This window comes from Gordionus sp. m RMFG-2023, chromosome 1 (assembly GCF_954871325.1).
Source record: "Gordionus sp. m RMFG-2023 chromosome 1, tfGorSpeb1-WG-v2, whole genome shotgun sequence".
In the NCBI taxonomy this organism is placed as follows: domain Eukaryota; kingdom Metazoa; phylum Nematomorpha; class Gordioida; order Chordodea; family Parachordodidae; genus Gordionus; species Gordionus sp. m RMFG-2023.
Window position 1 is genome coordinate 82,629,831 of NC_088775.1, and position 17,233 is coordinate 82,647,063.

General features: G+C 27.3%; 1 protein-coding gene across 1 annotated transcript; it reads left to right on the forward strand.

Moving 5' to 3' along the window:
• The first annotated feature begins 1,879 nt into the window (after positions 1 to 1,879).
• On the forward strand, positions 1,880 to 5,808 carry LOC135930824 (uncharacterized). The gene is made up of 4 exons (XM_065467613.1): positions 1,880 to 2,050; positions 3,314 to 3,374; positions 4,760 to 4,863; positions 5,113 to 5,808. The coding sequence occupies exons 1-4, from the start codon at positions 1,880 to 1,882 to the stop codon at positions 5,800 to 5,802; spliced, it is 1,026 nt and encodes a 341-aa protein (XP_065323685.1). The 3' UTR covers positions 5,803 to 5,808.
• The last annotated feature ends 11,425 nt before the right edge of the window (positions 5,809 to 17,233 follow it).

Genomic DNA, 17,233 nt, shown 5'->3' on the forward strand with positions numbered 1-17,233 from the left:
GTATTATTCTGTATATCTATTATAAAATTATTGAAATAAATAAATGTAAAAAAAAATTATCTTAATGATATATAGTTAATTATAATTTTATTCAAAAATAAACTGGAATTAATTTTTACGATACTGCAATTTGTAGCATTTATCTTTTAACTTTCCTACTGCATCTATCTTATACCAAGGTATGATGCTATAAATTTAAATTATGAATTATTTAACGTTTTTTGTCATTTTAGTCAAATAAATCTTTTTGATTATAAACTAAAATTAAACATAAAATATGTTTTAAAAAATGGCATTATTAGGGAGACAGGGGGCTCAATAGGCCTTTGGGCCCATAAGTCCTACTTAATACATTTTAAATCAATTAAATCTAAAAATTTTTCATATGATAGATAATTATAATATACACCTATAGGCGAAAAATATGTCCCTTGCATCAACGTCAACATAAAGAGAATTTATAATACCTACACCTAGATTTTTAATAGTTATTTTATTTAGCACAATCAATATACCTATTCTACCATTGACCATTAGTATATTTTTTTAAATGATTTTTCATCTCTCAAATGGGGACTTTGACATTAAAGATATTAATCAATATTTTCAAATTCGCCTCAGTGTGCCTCAGTCTCCTATTTTTTTGCATTTAACAAGTTTTAAGAAAATTGGACTCTGCATCATTCTGATACTGTCAAAGTATGAGAATCAACAGTTGACCGATTACTTTTATCATCATTTATTTGTTTCCCGGCAGGAATTCAAGAGTTTTCTAAGATACAGAATTCATTATCTATATCGATCTAAATTATATAAAAATATTTTTGGAATAGACATTTCTTTAAATCTAAACAACTTAAAAAAAAATTATATTAAAATGTTATCTAGAAAAGTTTATTGTTTCACATATAAACATTCCTTTCAAAATTTTGGATTAAATTACAGCAATTTTATTTTGGGCAATAAAACTAAATATATGAATATGGAAACGTCGTCATAACTCAAAAATTTTACATTTTAAACATAAATTGAACATTTAAGCGAATGGGCAATAAATTAGGTAAAATGTCAAAAAAGTTTATGGAAATTCTAAATTTGACTCGAAATTTTACTAAATAAATGAATAAAATGCCTTAAGGAATGATAAAAAAAATAGGATGATTTTATATTGTTAAACGGCCCGAAATGAGTCCATTTTTAAAAATGACACGATTAGATAGCAAAAATATTATTATGAAAACCTGGAGATATTGCTCATAAATGGCGAAAGGCTTGGACATCTATTTGCCAAATTTCGAGACCTACATAATTGTATTTTGGCTAAAATATTAATCAGGCCGTAAACCCAAATTGGCCGTTTATAAGAAGACTTTATGGAAAAAGTTATAACTCTAAAAAGAGAAATATTCCGTTATGCATAATAATTAAACATTTTATTATAATATACTAAAATGAGCAATAATTGGGTAAAATTCAAAAAAAAAAAGTTACTCAAATTCTAAATTTGACTTAAAATTTTATGTCATAGACTAAAATAATATTTTAAAAAAATGAAAGATGAATAAATAACGCTCTAAGGGGAGATGATAAAAAATATTTGTTTTTATTAGTCGCAAATATACGACTTTTTGAACTTGCTTCCCGTGATCCCCATTTTATATATAAAAAATAGAAAATTTTTAATTACGTTTTGAATTGACCTAGTTATTTTAAAATAATAATGTCTATATATCTTATCGTGACAAAATAATGATCAAAATAATTTTAAATAAGTGCTTAAGATATTATTTTTTTTTTGAAAAATATATAATATTATGTCACATTTTTGAACATTTTTAAGGAACGATACACATATTTAATCGAAATCAGCTGGCGCATAATGACATCGCATCGATTATATTTCTGTTTTTTAATCCTAAGCGCAAAATCCATTCTATGGGGTCTACACGCGAAATACGAATTGGAAGAAATATTTGTCGCGCCAGGACCAGACAATCAACCTACGATGATCTTCACAGAACCATTCTTAGGTCGATTTGATGGAAGCAATGTAGGTATACATGTTTATAAAAGCTTATTGTTAGATAGTATTTTATTTTTTTTAGAAGAAATACACTAATAAACTACTCTTAAGAAAGATTATTATAACGATTGGATATTTATAAGTATAGTTCGAGAATTTGTAAACACTTGGTTGATGGATACATATAGGAACTGGAAGCAGATAATAAAACATTTTTAGAAACCAGAACTGGAACCATTTTTAAAATTGGAATTGGTTCTGGAACCGGTTTGATCCAACCCGAAAACCTAACGCGCGAGTCGTGACTAAGTTCTGGAATTTTTTGTTTAGTTCAAATTCTAAAACTTAATTATGAGATAATAATTCAATATTTTTAATATATTTCTGAAAACTACATCAGAAAAGAAAAAAAAAGAGAAAATGATACCCATGTAATATTACTTTGAAATTGGAAAACGTAATAATGACCATTTTTATATCCTATACCTGGCTATAAGTTTTGTCAAAAACCTCAATTTAGATGCTTTTCAAAAAATCTTCTTTTGACCAAATCTTGAGTTTTTTTTGGTGAAAATTTGATTTCCTTTTTTAAAAATTTCCTAAATTAAATATTTTTGACAGCATTTCTTTTAACCTAACCTAATCCAAGAGGTTGATTAAAATGACACTGGCATCTAACCTTGGGTCGAAATTTTTTTGCGCCTCTTCAGCCCCTGTAATTTCTGACCATACTAGCTACTAGTGATCTGCATCGGGTCTAATTTTTCAAGCCCGGCCTGACCCAAATTTTTTTAAATATAGAAATTAATTTTTATAATTACTCAAAATAAAAGAAATATGCTATATGTCGTTTAGTTTCAATAAATAAAATCAAAAATTTTATTTTACATAAAAAATTCAATATGAAATTGATAAATTTGGCTATATTTAAAAAAAATTTCAAGGTCCGACCTTACCCGGCCTAATTTTTTTTCAATATTAGGCCCGGCCCGGACTTGATTATTATAAATAGAATTAGGCCTGAGCCCGGCCCGAAGCCCGGTTGGGCCGGGCCGGGTACGAGCCAGGCCTACTTTGCAGATCTCTACTAGCAACATCATTATAATATAAAAAATGATAATAAACATTTTGAGTTGTCCTAATTTCTTTCATTTCTTTATGGAAGGTTTTCTCCGATTACCTCTGAAAATAGCCATCATTTCATAAACCTGACTATAATACCACAAATGACGCAAATATTACATATTTATATAGCATACTTAATTATTATTTTTTTTACCATTTGTTAAGCCCAATGAACCAATATACGTGTCTATTAGAGGTGTGGTCTTTGATGTAACCTCAGAATTAGGTATTTTTAATTTAAATTTATATTATTATTTTTTATTCCATATTGATTGACATACTAATTATATAAATACAAATTCGGATAATTGATATTATTGATTGATATTTATATATCTTCATCTATGACATGTTCATTTATTAAATTATTTTTCGGTGGACGCCATTTTGTTTCCTATATAAGAGTTTCTTTATAAATGAAACTATGTTCGAAATTAACCATGGCGCATCCCCCAGCTGATTTCTATTATAGATGGACGCGGGTCGTAAAAACCCATGCGTCCATCGAGTCACAGTAGGTCACTGTGAGTGGGAATAAATTTTTGAATTGGAACGGTAATTGGGCCTGGTGAGCTTTTCTAAAATATTACCGGGTGTGATTGGCGTGATTAAAAATTTTTCGCGAATCACGGAAAATTTTAAAAGGTAACATCTTTAAAAACGTAACCCCTTTCCTTACACATTTTATAACAGGATTTGTTCCCCTAGAAACTCCTTTAGGAGACTATACCCAAAACGAATTTTTTTTTTACAAATCACGATTTTCACAAATTCGACAGAAGAAAATTGAATAAACATTTTAATTTTTCAAAATTTCTAACATTTTACATTTTATAGAATATTTCTATTAATTTCTATTCTTGTCAATTTTGAGCCTTTTTAAAAAAAAATTAACCAGTAAAATTTTGCCATCCCCAGCCAGTTGGGTTTCCAGTGAAGGATATTTTCTATAGCTAATAATCGTTTACTAAAAGAAAAAAGAACCCAACTAAAATATAAAAAAATATTGGCATTTTTCATCTTTACATAGATTTTTATTTTTAAATGTCTATTTTAACATAAAACGTGAATGATAATAAAAAATATTTTGTATTCATGAGTAGCGGGTCGTGAAAAAAAATGAGACCTATTGTTATACATTTAATGATTGACTTGCAAGTCTAGAATATTTATTATAGTCATAAGAACTTTCAAAATTAATTAATATTTATCTAATATTTTGATAAAAACTCTATCAACATAAGAATAAATGTAAATAAACTTGTTGGCGTCAAATATATAGATAATGGCTTAAATCGAAGAATGTTCAACTCAAAGTTTTTATAATTGGATGAGATATATTTAAAATTAAGCAAATATCTGACAGTAAAGAGTAGGGTTAGGTTCAATTTAAGGTTGGGTTATGAGATATATTAAGTGAAGAGAAATTGAGATAAATCAGCGGCTGTATCGGCAATTTCCTTGAATTGGTCCATAAATTAAATATACAATAATAATTTAAAGTATGCTCATATCAAATTTGGCTGAGATGTTTAGCAAGAAATCGTAAACATTTTCTTTGTAAATTCGTAGTATTATGATTTTTAAAAAAATTTATTTTATTTTACCAAGATAATTATAGCATTAACGCGACTCTTCATTATTTAGCTGGGAAAGACGTCTCAAGGGCTATTGCCAAAAATTCTACTGAGTCTTCTGACATGAATGATAATTTGGTAAGATATTCTTTTAAAAAAAATCGAATATTTTAAATAATTTACTTTTATTTAATTCCTATTTATCAGCAATTTAGATTTATTATGACTACTACCTTAGCGTTAGCATGTTACCTGATACAGTTATATTAAAATTAATTATGGCCTCTTTAATTTATTGAAGAAATAATTTAATAAACACATTTATTAGTAGTATCATTTATTTATAATCGAAATATTAACTATTTATATATATTGATAATATATAAGGAAGGTCTAACTGACGAAGAACTCGAAAATTTAGACAATATGTATAAACATTACAAAAGAACTTTTAGAATCATTGGATACATGAGCCAAGTAGCCCTGAATGAAAAGATAAAAAATGATATGGATATAGATGACATGAAAAAAGCTACCATACGTGTACGCAATTCTACCGATGAGGACAATAAAAAAAAGAAGAAAAACAAGAAGAAGAAAAACAAGAAAAAGAAAAAGAGCAAGGATAAAAAAGATAAAGATCCCAAGGATTCCACCAAAAAAGAAGGAACTGCCTCTAACAATAATGAGTGTCCTCATAAATCGGCAAAAGAAGGAAATATTCAAAAAGAAGCGAATCTCCATGACAAGATTCCGGGGTCTGACGAGGTTAAAATAGATTCAACAACCGTGAAACTCGAAAGTTCAACTGTACAACCAAAAAATACATTTGAAACTTCGCATGAATCAACCACGATAAGAGATTCAAAACCAACTATAGCAAGATCAACCAAATTACCCAAACTTACAGCTAATGATTACATATCAAAGCAGAATTCCAAGAATGTGGACGATGTTAGGACAAACAAAATAGATTCGACCAAAGATTATTATGTGCCTTACTCGGAAAAGCCTGAAAATGATGAATATTTTGACGAATACCAACAAAAGTGGAAAGAGAACAAGATCGAGCTGTAAATAAATATTTAAGATAATATACGTAATTACATAAATTCATTATTTATTTACTGTTTTATGAGATATAATATAAACAGGATTGGTGCATTTTAATTAGCCAAATCATATTTTAATAATTTGTAGAGCAATGCTTCCATTTAAAAGTTGACAGTTGACATGCAACTATTTTTATATACAAAAAAATTAATATAATTTTGTAAAATTATATTTTACCAATGACATATTTGATAATCAAAACACGGAATAATAATTAGAATATATACTTGCAATTAATATAAAAAAACAATTGTACAAACATTGTTGACACATAATCTATAATTAATGGAGGGGAGCCATCAGTTATAATATAAAAATTTATAATTAATTTTAGTTTAATAAATAATTGATGACAAGGTCTATATATATTTATTTAACTACATCTATATGCAATTATTATAGTTATTAGAAAAAAGTTAATACAGCATTGATATTATATTAATAAGCTGATAGTTATAATGGATATAAAAAAAATAGAAAACTAATTAAAAAAATCTTCTTTCTAAATCAGATTGCAAATAAATTAAGATAAATTAAAGATTATATTAAAGTATGTTTAACAAGAATAGAAATAAGTATATACCTCTGAAGACCAGACCAGTTTGGGGGAGGAGGTAATATAATTTAGTTCATACATATTTTCTTTCTTCAAACGGCATCTATACTAAATTTAATACGATTTTTAACTTAATGTTGGAAAAAAAGGCTCAGTTGCAACTTAAGTTACCTATCCTTAATATTTTTGGGTAGAAATGGTCAAAAAAGGTAAAATCAAATAAAGATGGAGTTTTAAAATTATATATATAAAAAAAATAATATTCTTTTATCATTAATTGCAAATGGCCGTAACCACGGCTTAAGGTGACAACCTTTTTAAAATCAGGAAGGTTCTTTAAAAGAAATGGCAATTTTTCTTACCCAAATTAAAGCAGGGATTTGCTGGGCGATTTTTAAATTTTAAAAATTCTGATTTGAACCTGAAATGTTTTTCAGCATGTGTTTACTTTACCTTAAGAATTTCAGATAATTTCTTCCCCATAAATTTCTTAGGTTTTTTTTTTTTAAAAAAAATTATAAGAAAAATACGTATAAAATTAAGAGTAATTCAAAATAATTATCGTCAAAAAAAATAGTGGTAAAGTTTGCACTGTGTGCAACTCTATATATATGCCGGATTATTTTTTTCGGTTAAATCTGATTTTAACAATTTATATTCGCTCTCCTGAACCCGAAAAAATTGGATCCGAATACTCTGCCTTTAAGGTATTATAGTTTATTATAAAGATTGATTTTATATCTCTATTTACAAATCAATCGATAAAAATTAAGTCATACGTAAAATCCGACGAAAATAACAATCAACAAATATTTCATTTTTTTTTTTCAAAATTGAATTTAGCATTATTTTATCTTCCTGTGATAATTTAAAAGTGATATATTATATTACTAGCGAGATTAGTATGATAATTTTTACAAACTCTCCTAAAGGATATTTTTCAATTATAAAATGATACACTTCGACTGTGTCCGAGCCGTCTCATTTTACATTACTTAAGGTCGCTCTTTTATTATTAATTTTTATACATAAATGATGATATTCAAAATAACGCGGTGAATTAAGATTTTTGTTTAGCCTAAAATCATATTCTATCAGATCGCTATTCAGAATTCTAAAAGGAATAAGAACGAGCTAGAAGGTAGTATCAAAAAATATTGCGCAAGCCTGCCTATTTTTTTCAATGGCAGAAAGGTTTGGACATCTATTAACATATTCTTGAGTCTTACGTAATATTGTTTTAGCTAAAATCTTAATTTAAAATTGGCTAAATCGAGCTGTTTATCAACGCTACTAGGACTCAGATTTCGAATTCAAAGCGTATTTATATGAGATTATCCCATCGAGTTTAATTAGCTAAATTTATTAGTTAAAATTCTAGATTACCACCAGTTACTGAATTATGTTTTTAAATTTTTGATTTAAAGAGCCAATTATTTTTTTACCGTTAGAGTTAGAACAATATACTTAAATTACGATTTTTTATGGAAAAAAAATAAAAGATTACATTTTGAAAACATTTCAAAAATATAAAATAATTTTTATAAACCAGTTTAAAAAAAATATTAGAAAGATGCCCTCTTGCGGATAAAATAATATATCTGTCACATTCACATATTAAATTTAGTAATTTCGGGTTCGAAGTTAGTAGATATATATTTTTTTTAATTTATTTAAGGAGAATCATTAATTTATATTATTGACTTTTAGTTTAGTGAAGAGTTTCTTTTGAATTTTGTTTATTTTATCAACGAAAAGAAAGACATTATGTGTATTATTGTTAATTGGCAAAAGTATTAATTGTTAGAGTTAACATTAACAAGTTAAGATTTTTTTTTGATTAAAATATTAATTATTTTCTTATAAATATGTTAGGTGTTAAAGTCGTAAAATATGATGATTTAACAATAAATAATACCAAACAAATATTTTTACCCCTGGGTAAAAAACTTTTTTGGATTCACGTTCATATTGGGTTGCAATAACGAGAAGCCGGGGTTAGAAATCGTACGGATTTCCAAAGTCGTGTAAATAGTTGGCCTAATTGGCATAATTATGATAATGATTTCAAAATGGGAATAATATTATGTGGAACAATTTCCAAAGGGACGCTAGTCATTTTATTTGTAGTACATGTAATAAACCAGGACATTAAACATTACACTCCCTGAGGCAAAATGTTTAACTGGAAATAATGGAGGTGGTTTCCTACCAAGAATAAATGAACCAATTAATTCTCAAGTAAAATGAGGAAAGTCAAACATTGATAAATATCATTGAAAATCGTGATGATTTCATGAAATGTTTTAAATGTGAAAGGATTTGGACATGTTGATATTCATTGTCAATATTAATTATGTGATAGCAAAAAGGTAAAATTAGAGATTGTGCAACATGAATCTCGGTATAAATATTAATGAAAATAATTCTATAGAATCTGAAGGCTGGATTGTAAAAATAATAAAGGAAACAATTTTATTATATCCTATGGGCGGGTGATTGTAAAGAAAATAGAGATAGTTTTGTTGAGTCCTATAGAAGGGTAGATGGTAAAGGCAATTCATGAAATCAAAGATAAATTTGAAAAAGGTATAAATTTCGGGGAAAAGAATCTCATTGGGAATTAATAAAAATCATATTAAAAGGGTATGAGATTTTAGATAAACTTTAAAAAAATGTTATAAAAGATAAGATAGTATATAATGATTAGAAGATTGGATAAAAAAAAATTTCCAACAGAATTAAATACGGTAGACTGCTGGAATATAAAATCATGGAACAATGACATGATGGTAAAATAATGGAAATTTTTTCAAGAAACTGGAAATATGTAAAAAAAATAATTGAATGGAATAGAATAGAATAGAATAGAATAGAATAGAATAGAATAGAATAGAATAGAATAGAATAGAATAGAATAGAATAGAATAGAATAGAATAGAATAGAATAGAATAGAATAGAATAGAATAGAATAGAATAGAATAGAATAGAATAGAATAGAATAGAATAGAATAGAATAGAATAGAATAGAATAGAATAGAATAGAATAGAATAGAATAAAATGGAATGAAATGGAATGAAATGGAATGAAATGGATCAGATTAAATTCAGAAATCTGATAATTTTGAAATGGAAAAATTTGAAAAGGAGGTTGATATTCTAAATGATTAATATTGTGAAATATTTGTGAGAAAAACTAGGGTGGCTAGATTCTTGCAAAGTCGATCTTTATTAAGGGGGGGGGGAAGGTTATACCCATACTGCTAATATGCAGGGTTTGCTTTAAATGGCGGCCAGAAATGGGAAATGAATCCGATAATGGGATGGCGAAATATGTCTGGGAAATTATCATGTATTGATCTGGGGGGGGGGGGTGAATTATGCCTTGGAAAACATAATGGGATATAGGGCAAATACATCGGAATACTTAAAGTATGTGTTAATGGGATATTCGTAGAAATAATGAATAAAATTTGGGAAAAATGATATAAGGACGTTATAGCTTAGGCTAAATTTATAATTAAATGAAACCATTTATTGAATATATATTTTGAAAGGATTTAAAAACTGTACCATAAACAAGTGAATTATTGACCATTCAGCCAAAACTTTTTATCTTCTGTTTAAAATCAAATTTTATAAAATATTTTTCATTTTTTAAAGAGCAATTATTTCGAGTTAGCGTTAAAATATTGTAAACAAATAAAATATGAGATATATTTGCCTTTATAATATTTTCAGGTTTGAATAAATATACTTCTAACTAAGTAGACAACTTTTTGGGAGGATAAATTGAATGGAAAAAAAATGACGCAATTACTAACAAAATTATTATCAACAATACATTTAATTCCCAATATACACAAAATATTACCTTTTATTTGCTATTTTGAATACTTTTTTTAATATTTAATAGTCCATGGTCATAAATATTTAGTTAGTTTTTATTTGTCGTTATGCCGCAAAAAGATTTCTTTTCCTAGAAGAGAACGGCACCACTTTACATTGTAATCATTTTTATATCTTCTAGAAAACCTAAAAATGTTTGTCATATTCCCACATACATTTTATTAGAGGTCTTTGGGTTCACTTATTGTATGTCTGTGGCTATATTATTTTATAAAAATAATTTTTATGTTTTCACTTTTTTTTAAAAAATGTTTATTTCTAAAATTTTCGAATTATTAGCCATTATTTTAAAGTTGCTAACTTTACTTCTTTATAGTGATATATTGTATACAATCTTGAGGGAGAATAATGGGGGTGGGAGAGGGGGGGTATGAGAAAATTAGCTTAAAATGGTATTTATGATAACCGGCAAATGGGGGGGGGGGTATCGGTGCGCCTGGCTGAGATACTTAGGTAATTTGATTTAAAAATTGAGGAAAGACACAATTAAAAGTTAGGCTCAGGGGACAAAAATATCGATTATAAAATTGTCCAATGTTTTTAAGATCGCGATCCTATTTTCTAAGTGAGTTGTCCCTATTTTGACCCTCATTTTAGGGTGGAATCTAAAACTAGGCGTGATTTTGTAGAGTTTAATTAACAATGGGGGTCTTGGAACTATTACCTGTGCCAGTAATATAATACAAACTACAACGTTCAATTCAAATTAATTTAGGATACATAAAAAAATAAGGCTAGAACAAGAGAGATGTAAATTTGTAACAATTTTATAAAACAAATGTTGATCACAAAAATACAAAAAGTGGATAATTTTCTACTTTTTTTAAGGCTTAAAATTAGTAATAATTTAAATAGAGACGGAGGAAAAGCAAGGATTTACAATAGCAATTAAATAATATGAGCCAAATTTATATATATTGAGCTTCTTAGTCTGAAGAATTGGTCTTGGTAGCTAGGATAGCATATTGGTTGTATTCATTCCAAATCTCAAGGTGGGTTACTGGGTTGAATCTTAATAAAGGACTGGCTGGAGTACCACCTTTGTACTCTTTTTAGTCTAGTTTTTTCGAACTCTTGGGTTTATTCTATGTAGAGGTTTAGGGCAACGTCTACCCTTTCATCCTTAAAATCATTTTTGCGATTGCCTGATTTAGAGTCTGGCCTTTCGCTTAGAGAAATATTGGATGTTTTAAGGCCACTAATGCTGGGACTTCATTATCAATCAATAGTTTGTATCCCTCTGAAATTGTATAATCTTGTGTAGGGGAGTAACGATGGCTGAATATTCACGATAGATTGAGTATGCCGTCAATTAATCTACTCACTCCTCTCCCCCTTTTATTCTATTTGCCTATGGAGCATTACCTCTCATATAGCTTTGTTCTTATTTCTCTTTACTTGATTCATTTCACGAGTTTCATTGATAATAAAACATAATATTGATGCACGGTTCTATAGTATACTATATATATATTTCACATCTCTAGGAATTTACCGATTTTTTTATTTGTTCGCATAAATTTTTATGTACTACTATTCACTTTGGAATAAAATCCAATTATCTATGAATCCTATATATTAAATGAAGTGTCCGTTAAACAATATTATCAATGTCGAAGATTCTTTGAAGTGAGATGGCAGAGAGATGTTATCTATCATTGGTGGAGACACCTTTGTGCTGATTTTCACTGAATTTGCATCTATTTCCATTATTATAAGAGTAAGAAATGATTTTTGTTTATCTTTGATATTATTTATCAATAAATGGTTTTTGTGAAAACCAATAGTAATATGGGGAAAATGTGATGGCTGACATCTTCTATTATAATAATAGAGGAATTTATGAAAAGTAACTAGAAATATCTGTAGGATAGAAAGAAAACTCTATAAAATTATAGATGAATAATGTCCCAAGTGAATCTCATTTTTTTTTTAAATTTTATTTCATGAATAATATACAAATATATATTGAATACACATTCATTATTCATGAATAATTGATAGAAAATGTAATTTTATATGAAAAATTCCCCATTATATTTTGAAATTATTTCCAAAAAAATAAATAACATTCACACCTTGAATATATAAGTATATATTTTTTAGATGTTGAAATATTTCTGAATGCTATTTAATTTAACACGATATAAAATAAATATTACTTTTTATAGAATGATGTTATTTATAAGTAGACATGTCCGAAAATGCTGCTGTTTATGAAATCACGCTGGTGTGCCATCGATATTCATAACGGCGGCGCATGGCCGGCCAATAAATCTTTTAAAAATAATTTTCATAAATGATACATTTATATTTTAATGACTAATCAACATCACTGTTGTATTGTTTTGTAAGTGTCATCAAAGAAAATGCTTAATTGCAATGATGGCACTGATTCATATCCTGGTACCCGTTTTTGAATTGCGATTCCATTGATTATAATAAAATGCCACTCAAATGAGAACTTTAAATTTAAATGTCCCGATTAGATAGCATAGTATATTAAATAAGTTCGAAAGCCTAAGACCTAAGATTTCAAAAATTAAAAATTGTAACTAATAGAGCAAAATTTTACATCGTTATAATTTATTATTAAAATTATAGAGTATGATGATATTAGATTAGTAAATATAGAAATTAAAAGCCAAGTGAAAATAAAATATATCTATAAATTATTTGGCAAAGTTGGTAAATAAACAATCTGCAACAAGCACAAAATATGATTACACTTTAAATGCTTAACAAATGTCATATTCTTCTCAAAAAACCTCATTTGCAGGATATGGGATGTTCTATTTATAGTGAAAAGAGATGATTGAACTTCCTAATCTTTCCACGCCAGCCAAACAAAATTTGTGTTCCGGTCTAGCACACCTAATTAAAGGGATTTCTTTGCTGCTGGGTTTGACGTTGAATTCAATGAGATTATCCTTATTTCCAGCAAACTAAAATAAAATTATATTTATAAAATGATAACGATAAAAATTACGAAATTGAGTTTGAATTTATAATTAGTTTTCTTTTCCAATAAAGATCTAAAAAATATGCCGATATTTCTGTAATGTATATTTTACTTCTAATTTAAATTTAGCTTTGTTTAAAAAAATAAAAATATTAGAAAAAATTTATATCAGTGCGTGCCGATTTACGCCGCTATGTTGGCGGCTGCTAAAAAACGGCATGTCGCCGGCCGCCGATTAGATCTTTAAAACTCGAGCCGGCCGCTGAGAGTTCCGTCAGAGCACTCCTGAATAAACTCGGTTGAAAAATATGAATTAAAAAATTAAATTTAGTTTTAAAAACTTTAATGATTTATTTTACTATGGCTGTTTTTTTTAAATTGATAAATTTCAACATTTTAATCATATCTAAAAAAAAAAGAAGAAATCTAAAAATTATGAATGAGCCTCTAGGATTGTTAAATGGCTCGAAGCCGATTTTAAATTAATATTTTAGCCATAAATAGGGCAAGTTTCAAGATTTGTTAAGATGTCCCAAATTTCTGCCAACTATAATCGAAAACCTCCAGTCTTGCGTAATATTTTTTGGCTATCGGGTTAGCCATTTTTAAAAATCAAGCCGTTTATCTTTTTTCTCCCCAACAAAATAAAACTAATTTCCATTTATATTTTTTTTAAAATTGAAATATTATAATTACATGGTAAATTTTTATTTTTAAAAAAAGTTTTCAAAAATATAATTATTTTAAAAAAAAACTATAACAGAAATTATATTTAAGTATTTGAAGAAAAGAAGAGCTTTTAACAGGTCATAGATCTGTAAAAAACCTATATTAAATTTTATTTGCACTTTATCTTCCTTCATTATTTTTATTGTATGCCATAAAATATATTATTTAGAAGTTTTTTATAAATGTGTTCTGACTTTTAGCCATAAGCCAATGAATTTTGCATATTGGACAGATTATATATAAATACTTATTGAAGCCTTTTTGACATAATCAATGTAATAGTTATAATTTTTTTGCAATGATAGATACCGAGATCCATAAGAAAAAAAATGGAAAGTGGATAACTCTTGAGACAATGAAGATTTGATATGGATGTCCCGGTGTTAGTATAGGGAAAAGTAAAGGAAGAGAAATGAATTTGGTTCCAATTATCACATGATGCAAGGATAGGAAATGGATCATCTGGGATAATTAATATAAATGGAGTAAACATATATTATTTTGGTAATAAATAACAGAAAAAAAATTAAATCGAAAATGGGAAAATCTGATGGAAATGGATATACAGTAAGTTTAATATGATCGAGGATAAAGTGTGGTAGAAGTGAATGGAGTGAGGTCGAATGAGGTGGCTTTCATTTTAAGTGGTGATAACCAGTTATAGAATAAAAAATAAATAAATATTAATTATAAGACAAAATTATTATAAATTTTTAAAATATTCTATTAAATTTTTTATAGATAGCTAAATAATTTTTTTTAATAATATTTTTGTTTGATGATACAATAAAGGTAATTATTAAATTCACAAAGTGGAATTTTATTAAATCTTTTATTTTTTTTAAAAAAAATACAATATTTAATATAGCTAATTTAATTTTATAAGTTAAAATTTTTTTTTCCTATTTGTCTATGTTCCTCGATGTCGATATAGAATAGTAAATTAAATTATGATGTTCTTGTTATGAGTCATTTGAAAACGACTCTATTAAATATCAATTTAAAACACTTCTTTTTTTTTAATTTTTAGATTTTTATGATTTTTATCCTTAATTTATTTTTTAAATCTCATAATCGACGAAGAGCTAATAAAGTTATTTCGACCATTTAAATCTTAACTTTTCAAAGATATAGGATCATGATTTCTTTTAAATCACTTAGTATGTTTGCGATAAATAGGGGACTCCAGTGGGTCTCTAGACTTTTACAACTCGAGTGTGTGGAGGGGGGGGAGGGTCTTTTTCTTTCTCTCTTTCTTCCATACCCTCATCATTTTTATGGGCTTTCATGTATGCTTTTGTTTTATTCCTTATTAAACATCGTATTCTTAATTAAGTGAGATCTGCCACTCTAGGAGATTGCCTTCTATGCTTCTATTTAAAACTTAGATATGTTTTTTCCTATTTTATAATAGAACCATTATCTATCGTGAAAAAATATTATAAATAGTATATATGAATGCACAAAATGATAATATACATATGTTAGTTAAAATCAACCTCAATAAAAGATATTATTAACGTAATTCTTTTGATCAATTATGCAATATAATTCATAAATTATGTAAAATTATATAATTATTCTAATATTTTTAATATAAGTGTTTTTATAAATAGGCGATAAAATGGTTATAAGGAAAATATTTTAAATATAGAGTCAAAATAAAATTTTAAAATATCTCATTATATGATATTATTAAAAAATGGAGGAAGGGGGGTGGGAGTAGTGAGATTCTTGTGTCGCTGCTATTGGGGGACTCATTTGCTTGGCAATATAAAAGAGGTGTAATGATAAAAGATATTAGTCAGTCCCGGTACATTATACCTCGAGGATAGGTGCCATGAGAAGAACGAGTAAGCAAAACCTAAAATCCTCAAAACAGCATTAAGTTTAAACCCCATTTTACAAAAATTTTAGGAAACCACACTTCTAAAAAAGAAAATGCGAGCCGGAATTGGAGTCAGTTTTCTAGAAATAAAAATCTAAAATATGGCGCTTGATTGAACGCAAAGTTAATTTTTAAACCATTAGTAGACTCTGCCATTTCGTTCCAAATTATCGGTTCATTATATTATCCTTTATACATATATCTTGTATTAACATTTTGGGATATTTAATAATATCGCGCTATTTTTTTTTTACATTAGAAATTTTACTACAAGTAGTTAAGATCCATCGTTGATCCATTCGCACTGAACCAATAATGATTATAATTTAACTCGACGCTAAAATATCTTTAATGTTTTTTCTTGACTTCTTTTCAACACTCCTTGTTAGACTTATTTTTGATATTTATTGCTGTTTAGCCTAGGCTAAACAGGAACTAGGATACCCTATTTTAATTTTTTTAAAGTACTTTGTGAGCTCGTTTTTATTTTTACCTTTAACCATTTAGTCAAAACTATGCAGCCGGCTAAACAGCCGGCTGTTTAGGAATAAGAACTAGGACACATCCTTAAAAATTAATTCTCCTATTGTGCATTCCTGCATAACCTATATCCTTTTGAGACCAAGAATTAAAAATTATGTTATCCCATCTAAATTAAATCTTTTTCTCTACTATAACATTATTAAAATTAAAAGGAAGAGAATAGATCAATGGTCTAAATTTATAGGTTCTAATTCCATTCCCCTTTCACTTTTTACTTTTTGTCCGGATTAGTTCCTCTGATATCTCGATCCTTTCTAATATATTAATCTCTCCAAAGTTATAATCTGATAGACCCCCCTCCCCTAAACGACTGTTACGATTTCTTTCGTAGCAGCTTCATAAAAAATGTTTTCATCACTCCAGTATAAGACCTTCTTTGAATAAGTACCTGCTTTTCTATGTCCTTAATCGTGGACATTGTTGGATCTCTCGACTTATTCTCTCTAGCCTTTGGCAATATCATGAACCTAAAATTTTGCCGACCCTTCTAGTTTCTTATAAAGTTTAGCCTTTCATTTTTTTATCATAAATTCTTATGTTTCTAATTATAATTTTACCATATTAACCAGATGATATTCAAATAACTGGTAACATGCATCCATGTCAATTAAAACCAAATTTAAGCGATGAAATTAGAGCATCACGTTTCTTGAAAATAAAAGCGGATTGCTTTATATACCTCCTCTGCCTGTTAAATCCACTTAGATTACTCTAAATAAATTATTTAGTAAAAATTATGATGAAAAATATTAAATGTTAAAATATTATGGTTGCTAATTTAGGGAAAGAGAGAAAAATAAAATATAA